This window comes from Panthera leo, chromosome A2, assembly GCF_018350215.1.
Source record: "Panthera leo isolate Ple1 chromosome A2, P.leo_Ple1_pat1.1, whole genome shotgun sequence".
Lineage (NCBI taxonomy): Eukaryota > Metazoa > Chordata > Mammalia > Carnivora > Felidae > Panthera > Panthera leo.
This window is the reverse complement of record NC_056680.1, coordinates 155,842,712-155,852,813: the sequence shown is the minus strand read 5'-3', so window position 1 is coordinate 155,852,813 and position 10,102 is coordinate 155,842,712. Positions and strand designations below refer to the sequence as shown.

The 10,102-nt window shown below is 62.7% G+C and overlaps 1 protein-coding gene across 1 annotated transcript; it reads right to left on the bottom strand.

Moving 5' to 3' along the window:
* Window positions 1-56: 56 nt before the first annotated feature.
* Window positions 57-9,049, bottom strand: ZYX (zyxin). The gene is made up of 10 exons (XM_042926922.1): window positions 8,947-9,049; window positions 8,577-8,796; window positions 7,882-8,081; window positions 7,637-7,729; window positions 7,016-7,540; window positions 2,908-3,028; window positions 2,588-2,757; window positions 2,274-2,452; window positions 1,271-1,391; window positions 57-648 (listed from the first exon to the last, which is right to left on the bottom strand). Exons 2-10 carry the CDS (start codon window positions 8,782-8,784, stop codon window positions 544-546), a joined length of 1,722 nt encoding a protein of 573 aa, XP_042782856.1. The 5' UTR covers window positions 8,785-8,796; window positions 8,947-9,049; the 3' UTR covers window positions 57-543.
* Window positions 9,050-10,102: the final 1,053 nt, after the last annotated feature.

Sequence of the window (10,102 nt, the reverse complement as noted above, 5' to 3'; positions counted from 1 at the left end):
TGTATCTCCTCCATCCCACCCGTGAGGGCTGTACACACAAGAAAGATTCCTGAGAATTCTGGAAAACAGGTGGTTTTTTTTTTTATCTGTAGCTGTAGCCACAACCCGGCAGCATGGGGGTGGGTGGGGGTGTCCAGGCCAGTCAACCCAGCCCAGCCCAGCCCAGCCTCCCCGAGTCAGGGGGTCTCCAGGCCCTCAGCAAGCAGAATGCACGGCTGCTAGGGGACCAGCCAAGGGCATCGGTGCAGCAGTGAAAGCAGCAGCGCTCAACCTGGTGCCCCCTCAGGTGGGGCACACCTGGGGGGGGGGGGGGGGTGGTCCTTGCAGGACGGCGGTGGACTGGAAACCCAGAGCTGGGACGCTGCAGCCCTAGGCCATGTCGGGGCTTTGCACAGGACACCTGGGATACGGGGCAGGGGCTGGTGTGGAAGGAGAGGCTGAACATCAGAAGATAACTGAAGGGGGGCAGGGCAGGTGGAGGGCAGGGGGGTCTCAGTGTGGATGGTCCGCTAATGGGGAAGGAACGGACTCGCCGGTGCCCACTCAGGTCTGGGCTCTGGCAGTGTGGCACTTCCGGCAGAGCACGTGGCCATCCAGGGGGAAGCAGCCGTTGTCATCTGCCTCAATGGACAGTGGCTTCCCACAGTCCTGGAAGGAAGGAAGAGTCCGCCATTGGGAAGGCCCCGGTGCACCGCCCGAGCCCCCCCCCCCCCCCCCCCCCCCCCCCCCCCCGACACCTCCGCCTTTAAATTAGGAAGACCAAATGCTCCATGCCTTGGCTGATGCCCAGCGTCACTGCCTGTGTCCCCAGTCACACCTACCCCTAAGCCCTATCCTCACTTCTTCTACTGCCCATTTTCACTCTTGTCCCTAGGCCTCTCCTGCCCAAGGCGAGCAGTGGGAAGAGCTGTTCCCAAGGCCTCCACCCAATAAAAGATGTGGGGCCTCCCCCACCTGCCTCAACTCCCCTCACTTCCTCCTTTAGCCTCACCAAGCACATCCCCCCTCCCCAAAATAGCGAAGCCCCACACCCTTTCCTCCCACTGGCCGCCCCCTTTCTTGGTTTATCTGAAATACAGCGGAAGCTCAGTGAAACCCCACAGAAACCCCTCCCTGCGTCATGGGCAGTGATGGGAGCATCTGGGTGGGGACAGGTATGGGCACCGCGCCCCCTCAAAATTGCAACTGCGACCTCCAGGCTGGCACTGCCCACCAACCACCTGGTAGCGAGCAGTGTCCCACCACCTCCCAGCCCTGGGGGCCGGCCAACCTCACACTTGTAGCACTTCATGTGGAAGTTCTTATCCAGAGCAACCACTCGCACGGTCTCCTCGCGGCCAGGCTCAGGCATGATGGGCCCTTCGCAGACCGAGCACCTGGGGGCGTACTGCCTGGAGGGGCCGAGAGCGGGGCAGGAGTCAGCACGGGGCAAGGGGTACCCAGGGCTGCCCGTGAAAGCGCAGGGGAGGGAGACCGCGGTTGCGTGGCAACAGGGCAGACTTAGCCCATTTTGCGCCACACAAAAGCCCATTTTGCGTTCCTGAGACGAGCCACCTTATCTGGCCCTTGTCAAGGGGGTTTCCCACCTTTCCCCTCACCCACTCCAGGAACCTCTGCCACTGGGTCTTGACTCCGTCTGTCATCCACACTGCAGTCAGAGGCATCCTTCTCCAGCCCCCATCCCTGGACCCTTGACCCTAGCCTTCGGCCACGCAGGTGTCTCTCTGCCAGACCACTGGGGTGTATGGAGGGAGGGATGTGAAGTTCTGGACGCCTAAGGTGGAATTCTTAACAACACACACCTCAGACACACCGTCAGAGGTGGGAGTCGGATTCTGCAGCTTCCCTGCACCGCCCTTGAGCTATGGGATTCTGCCACTGGCCTCAGAAAGTAGCCACCTTGTAAACACTGTTTCTAGGGAAAAACCAGAGTTCCAAAAAGCTGATTTCCGAAAGAACTTTTAGAACCCAGCCTGCGTGAAATGAAGTCATTCCAGCACACATTGTTGAACGCAAGACCGCACCCACGAGAAGCCTCAGCGAGCCAAAGGCCAGAGGGCACTTGCCAGCAGCCAAGACTTGCTACCAAGGTCTGAGGCCACTGGACAGCTAAATCCAGATGAACTGGTCTCTGCTGTCTACACACAGGATGTGGGGCCAGAAAGGAAGGCCAGGGGTTGGGGGCTGTCTCAGAATCAGGAGGCAACCCAGCTCCCAGACGACCGCGACTGGCAGCCAGAGAAGAGCCCAGAAGACAGGAGGTGGGTCCTCACTTGTGGTAGTCGGGTACACAGTGGGGCCGGTTGGCCTGATCCACAATGAAGGAGGTGCCCTCCAGCGGGCAGGAGCAGACCACACAGGTGAAGCACTGCGGGTGGTAGGCTTTGCCGGTGGCCCTCAGCATGCGGTCAGTGATGGGCTGTCCGCAGGTGTTGCACTTCTCCAGGGTGTCCTAAGGAGGTAGCAGCAGGACATCGGCAAGGAACTGGCACCCAAAAGGCAGCTGCCGAGGTGCGTCGGCCCCAAGTCCCCACCCGGCCCTTGACTGAGCCCGGGCGGCGTGCCCCTCGGCCCAGCCCTGACTCACGGTATAGCAGCCCTCACAGTAGGGCGCCCCCTCCAGGCTGTAGAACTGCTGTCCCTGCAGCTGCTGCTCACACTGGTGGCAGGTAAAGCAGGTGATGTGGAACAACTGCCCCAGAGCCCGAACTGCAGGCTGCGTGCGTGCCAGGGGCTGATGACACCGGCCACAGGACTCTGGAGAGGCCAGAGAAAACAGAAGGCAATAGGAGGAAGGAGCGGGGCAAGGGATCGGAGGCTCTGGCGGGGGGCGGAGCCCAGGAGCCTGCGGGGGGGGGGGGGGGGGGGGGGGGGGGGGGGGGCAGCGGCGGGAGGCCGTGAGCTCACCGTTGACAGCCACGTTCTGCCTCTGAGGGTGCTCCATGTCCTGCATCAGCTGCTGGGTCAGCTGCTCCAGCTCCTCCACCTCCTTCAGAGTCAGAGGTCCGGGGGCCCCAGGGGAGCGGACCTGAAACCCCAACACTCTCTTCATCCTCTCTCGACAGTCATCTTCCTCCAAGAACTCTCCCCAGCCAGCTTGGCCACTTTCTTCCAATGAGGACTGACTCCCCGCGCATTTCCCAGACGCTCACGTTGGACTCTGAAAGCTCCTCCTTCTCCCTCCCTGACCCCCAGCACCACGCAAATAAGGGGAAGGGGATGAACCTTCCACCCACTTTGCCCACCCCCCACCCCCCGGGCAGTCACGGACAGGCCAGAACAACTGAGCGGACAGAGGCCACACACACAGCAGCTGAGGTCACCGAAGCAGCCAACACACCCGGCCACGCGTCAACTCCACAGAGCATGCGCAGACATGGCCCCCCACGGAAGAGGTCGGCACGTGATGGCGTGTGCACCCGTGTGCACACACACCTACCCGGCCCGCCTGCTCTGAGCGGCCCCTGTCAGCGTGCGGATACAACACAGGCGGGAATCACAGGTTAAACCCCCAGGGCTGTCGTTGGGAGCCCAGCCCACAGCTCCCCAAGCGGCCTCCCCGGCAGGCCTCAGAGTAGGACCATTCCCTCCACCCGCCTCCCCTTTCTATTAAGAGGGTCCTGGGAGAGCTGCGGACCGGGGGTGGGGGGCACTGCCAGGAACCCCGAGCGGTCCCGGGGGAGCTGCCGCAGGGGCTACCAGTGCTTCCACGAGGCTCCCACAGAAACATGGGGCTGGTTTCCCAGGACTGCGGCCCCCGCAGAATGGAATGTCCTACCTGCCGCCTGCCAGTAACGCCTCGGTTCCTGTAACACTGGAACCCCAAAGCCTCCGAGCTACCTCCTCCCACAGCCACCTTCCCCTCGGCCCCGGCTCCATCGTGCTCACACCCCACCCGTGTGCATCCAGAGCTCCAGGCGTTTTCCACATAGAGCGTCCCCTGTAAGCCCCTTCCCACAATGTGAGCTCCACCCCTCCCTCTCCCAATCTTCCCTTCCTGGCGTCTTGGGGACAGAGGAAGGGCCCTTGCTCTCTGGTACCACTTAGACGCCTGTCCCGCTCTCTGGAAGTAGGAACCATTCACGGACATCAGCTCCCCGCAGGTATGCACAACCCTTCAAGACATACTCAGTGCAGCCACAGTTTCCTCTCTGCCTGCCACAGCTTCAACACCCGTGGCCCTCGGCCCTCTAGCTCTTCAACTTCAGTGGCTCCAAACGTGCTTCCAGCTCAGGTACCTTCCACCACGGAACACTTCGAAATTGCCACTCACTGGTCAAGCTCATCTTACGCCATGATCCTAGGCTTGACCTCCCAATGATTACCTTCCGCCCTCCTTCCCCATTCGCACCAACCGAATGAGCCGATCAGAAAGGCTCCTCTGCTTCCCAGCCCACCCCCTGCGTCTTACGCATCGAAACTTTCTGGCTCGCCTCCCCACCCAGTCTGCTCCCTTAACCATTCATTTCTACAAGGCCACCCTCAGCCACCATCTCTTGTTCATCTGGCTCCATCTCAACCCTGGGTCATGCCACTGCCTGCTTCCTGCTTCTGACTCCAAGCTGCAGGAAGTAGGTGGAGGGCTCCCTGAACACTGCAGAGTGGGTTCTCCAAACACTGCAGCGCCCTCTGCGCCCTCCAGCCTCAGCCCGGCTGTCTGGTATTTGGCTCCTGCGGATTCCCAGTCGCCTTCCCCACAGCAGCTGTTCCAAACCTTTCCATCTCCTCGAGCCCCCAACTGCGTCCTCCCCTCGCTCCCGGCTCACCGATGACCTCACCTCCTACATGACCGAGAAGACGGAAGTCAGCCAGCTCCAGCTCCCTCCTCTCCCAGAAAACCCTGTGGCCACACTGCCCTTGCTCTCTGGGAATGCCTGGGGGCGGGGGGTGACCCCGTGTTTCCCTCCAGGACTCCATCCTAGCAGCAGCCCCTGCTCTCAGGCATCATAAACCCCTCTTTCATCAGCTTCTTCCCTCTGCTTTTCTCCCTCTCTTTCTCTCTCACGCATACACACACACACACACACACACACACACACACACACACACACACGCACACCCTCCCCACCACAGGGCACCAACAGGCCACCCCACAGCCATCTAGGACTTCTGAATAGTCAAATCTCTGGGCTCAGTCCTCGCCCGCACCACTGAAGAACTCCTCAGCCATCACACTCTCTTCCAACGAGACCCCACTCTGTCTGGAGCCCCTCTTCCGCCTGCCCCCCTCCCTCGTGGTCAACCTGAGCATCACCCGAGGTTCCTCCCAGGCCCTCAGCTCCTCCTGCTCGGCATCCCCTGGGCCCCTCGGCAGCCCGTGCCACGCCCGGGGCACCACACACTACACCATGTACACCCACACCTCGAGTCTGCCGCCCCCACCTGACACCCAGGCCTCCATTTCTAACTGAATGACAGTCCCAGCTGAGGCCAAGCCCTCCTGGAACCTGTTGCTCAACAGGCTGACAGCTGGACCCCTCCCCTTCCCGTCTGAACCATTTCCCCTTCTGGACTTCTCTATTCGGTCAGCAATACTGTCATTCCCCAACACACCCCTCCTCTTCCAAAGGCTTATCGGCTACCAAGCCTGGAGGCTCTTCCTTTTTAACAGCTCTCCTATCTTGACCTTATTTTCCATTAACACTACAGTTGCCCAGGAATGAACTCTCCCTCACTTTGCTGACCTCCTACCTCCAGCCTGCACCTCTGCCAAAAAACTTTTCCCAAAGCTTCCAAAAGCACGGCTGGGCTGTCGGCTGTCGCCAGCCCTCCAGCCTGGCCATGCAACTCCTCAGAACCCATTCGTGACTCTCCAGGACGGACATGCTCCCTTGGTGTGCTATTTTATTATTTCCTCCTCCCTCCAGCCAGCCCCTCCCTCCCTCGGTACAGCTCTGCAATCCTCCCACAGGAACCGACTACTGTGTGTTCTCCAAACACCCTGGCATGCTTGTGCCCGTGAGTCTTGCTCATGCTCTTCCTACCCAAATGCCCTTCCTGCTCTTCTCCAACCTCAAGTCCCACCATCCTTCAAGGCACTCAGGTGCGATGATGCCTTTCCTAACCCACAGGCCCCCATGTTGACGCCTGTCCGGAGCTCTGAAACACCAGGTTCTGCAAAACTCACTGGCATTTAGTATCTCTTCCTCCACTGTGTCTGCACACAAACACACACACCCACGCCGTCAGTTAACTTGATGGCTGGTAGGACTAGACGACCCTCAGGGGCCCTTCTACTCAGACCTCAGCCCCCCAACCAGAAGGCAGAAATGGTCAGACAGGAATAACTTTTCTATTTTGAGCATTCAAGAGCTAGATACAGACCCCAGCACTTTCTGCTTCAAGTGAGCTCACTTAATCTTCACAAAACTGTTGTGTGGGGTGTTATGGTAAAGATGGGGAAACTGAGGCTGAAAGTTCACCTAACTTGCCTAGGGTCTTGTGAGCCGGGAATTCTATCCCAGGCCCATCTGACTCCCTCAGACTTAACCTCTGAGATCTCTTCCCTCCAGAGCACAGAGCACAGAGCACAGAGCCTGGCACCCAGCAAATGCTGGCTCAGCCAGTGTTTACTGCCACTGTGACTCTTATCACCAGATGGGCCCTGGGGTGGGCCCTGGGGCCGTGAGGGTGGCTCAGAGGAGCAGAGAGATGTACACAAGAATCTAAGAAGGGGGAAGAAGCAAGGTCAAACTGGTGATGATCTCATCCCTCCCTTTAACATTCTAGGGGGCAGGGTGCAAGGGAGGGTCCACCAAATCCTTCCCTTGATTCACAGCCTATTCTGCTCCCCCAAAGCCCAGTCAGGCCCCACCCAGACCCAGACCCAGACCCAGACCCAGACCCAGACCCTGCCAGGCCCTCCTCAGAAGAGCTTTCTCTTACCACTGACCCGCTTGGCCGACTTCAGAGGCTCCAAACTCCTATCCCACCACGCCGCCCACCTCACTGGGACCACCTTCGCCCTCATTCTCTGGCCCCCTGGTCTCAGCCTGGCCTCCCCACCCTCCCTCACCTGATTTTGGCTTTGCGCTGGTGGGGCCACTGGATGCTGCTTCTCCTGCACTCGGGGCCTCTCCTTCTGCTGAGCATAGGTGAAGCTGGGGGACTGAGGGGAGCCTGTGCTACTGGAAGAGGGAGCTTCAGGGGACCCCAACTTCTGATTAGGCTGTGACCCAGGTCCCCCTGGGGCTCCAGGGCTGAACTTGGAAGCCACAGGAGTAAACTTGGAAGCCACTGGAGAAAACTTTGGGGCCGGAGATGGGGCTGGGGGTCCTCGAGGCTGGGTGTTCGCGAAAGGCACAGGCTGGGGCTGGGGCTGGGGCTGGGGCTGCACGTGAAGCTGGACCTGAGGCTTGACCTGGGGCTGCACGTGGAACTGGGTCTGGCTCAGAGGCTGAGCCTGAGCCTGGGGCAGAGGCTGGGAGCTAGAAGGGGACTTCCAAGGAGGCAGGGGTGCTGTGCCCCCAGTTGCAGGCTTAGTATTGGACTTGGGAATGTATGGAGTAGCGACTGGTGGGGGTACATATCCAGATGACACCTGCACAGGTAGCGGGAGAGGAGAGAAGCTCAGTTAGAGGAGCAGGCCTGCCCTCCTCCTCCCCTCCCCCCACCCTCCCCCTCTCCAGTCCCTTACCCGGGCTTTGAAGGGATCATTCCTGGTCATGTCATCCAGCAGTGAGGACAGAGAGTCGATCTCCAAATCAATACTGCTCACCTTCTCCCTGGGCTGGAGAGTCCGGGGTCTGAGCACCCATCCCAGATCTTCGTTCCCACCCCACCCCAATCAGGCCAGAGATGCAGGGGAGATCAGAGGTAAGGACTCTCCTCTGCTCCCTTTGGGGGTGTCCCAGTGTAGCCGCCCTTCCGAAGCTTCCATACCTGTGGGGGGGGAGGTATGGCGGCCTCAGGCCCTCCCTCCTCCTCCAGTGGAGGCGGTGGGGAAGGGAAGATCTCCTCCTCCAGAGGCGCAGGGGGAAACGGTTCCTCGATAGGGGGAGGGGGAGGTGGGAAGGCACCTCCCAGAGCGCCCTCCGAGTCGTCGCCATCCCCAAGGATGGGAGGGGGTGGCGGGGGAAAGTCTGAGGTGGGAAGACCAGAGAAGACAGGAGAGAGGACAGTCAGCGGGGCCCCCACTACCCCTTCCCCAAGTTACTCTCCTTCCACAGCTCTAACCCCTAACCCAAGACCTCTCGCACCCCCCACCCCCCCTTCGCCGGAGAGCGTGTGGGAAGCAAAGGAAGACGCAGGACGCCCTGGGAGCACGGGGTCAGTAAAGGCGGGGGCTCGACCCAGGAGTGATGCAGCTCCCGTTACACTTGGGAAAACGGACCCAGAGGGGAAGATTCGTGCCCCACATTCCCGCCTCCCACCCCCCAGGCGGGGGACTTGGAACGGTCCCAGGAGCCCTGGCTCCCAGCCATGAGCTCCGCGATGAGGTAAGAACATCTGCTCGGGACAGGCTAGCTGCGCCCAGCCCCCTTCGCCGCAACCTTTCCAGACACCCCCAAACTCCCGACACCGCTGTCCCCGGCCCGGCGCCTGCCGGGGTCCAGCCCCCAAGCCCAGCCGCATACCTTCCGCGGGCGGCGGGGGGATCTCACCCACCCGGCCCATCTGCGCGCGCTGGGCCCCGGCGGCCGGGGGAGGCTCGCTATCCCCGGGCCGGAAAGGATTCACTTTGGGCTTTGGGGCCACCACCGGGCCGAACTTCTTCTGCGGGGCGTAAAAAGCCGGAGCGGAGACCGACACGGAGATCGCGGGAGGCGGGCGGGGGGCCGCCATGGCCGGGCCGGGCTGCTGGGGGCGGGCGGCCAGGTTACGCGGCGCGCGACCCGGGCAGACGACCCCTCGCCGGCCCGGCTCCCCCCCCCCGCCCCCCGCGCGCGGCGCCCGCGCCCCCGCCCTTCCCCGTGCGCGTCCGCCGGGCGGCTCCCCGCGCCTCACCGCGGGCCGGAGCGTGCGCGCCGCGTCTCGGGTGGCCGCCTCGCAGCCGGGTCCGCGGACTCTGCGTCCGGGTCCCGAGCAGCCTCCAGCCTGGCGGGGAGGGACGCAGGGAAGAGGGAGGGAAGGAGGGGGCGGGGAGAGAGCGGCGCTCAGACCATACAAGGAGCGGCCCGGAGAGGGGGCGGGGAGAGGCGGGGAGGGCGGACCCGGCAGGAAACTCCCCCAGGAAGGGGCCCGGCTCTTGCCCTGAGGCCGGAGGCTCAGCCGAAGTCCTCCCGCCCCCGCTCTGCCGCCCCCGCCGCCCCGGCCCGGCTCAGACCTCCCCTCCCCAGGCACAGGCCTCTGATGTCATTTCCTGACTCGCCCCCCCACCCCCACCCCGCTACCCGCCCGACCCGCGGGTGCCCGAGATCTGACTCACTATCCCCACTCCCGGCGGAGCCGGCGGAGGTCCGACGGGTGCCCCAGAGGCGGCGAAGCGGCCCCACTGCGCCTCCGCCGCGGCCCAGCCCCCTCCTCTCCCGGCCTTGCTGCTACCTGCCCCCGCCACCTCCCGGGGCTCCTCCCTCTCCCTCCCCCCCCCCCCCCCCCCCCCCCCGCGCCCAGCCTCGTCCCCGGTCCCCTCCGGCTCAGCCCGGACTGGCAGGACTGGGTGGAAACGGGATCCGGGGTGGACGGGGATGGTGAGTGGGGTTCTCCCTGCCCACGCCCCCCTGGGCCTTTCTGTGACCTGGAGGCGGGGTGTGAGCGCCAACCTCCTGTGTCCTCGGAGGATCCTAACTTTAAATCCTGGGCAGCCGCCTAAGGCTTCTAGGAATTCCCATCACCCGCGCCCCCGCCTGCCGATCAGTTAAGCTTCACGGGAGGGAGAGACCCGGAACGGAGGTGGGGGGCGGGGTGGAGGCGAGGGCGGCCGGCGGACTTGGGGCTGGGGGGGTATCCGGAGGACGGACGCGGACCGTACGTCGGCGCCCACCGTGACCCGCCCATCTGAGAATCTTTGCGCGGCGGGGCAGCCCCGGGGCAAACGGAGCCTGCGTTCGGTGGAGCCCCCCACTGGTCCGACCGGATTCCTCTGCCCTGGACTCCGTGCCCCTGGCTATGCCAAAGGGAAAGACCTAGGCTCTTTTTACCTTTAATTGAACGTGGAAATTTA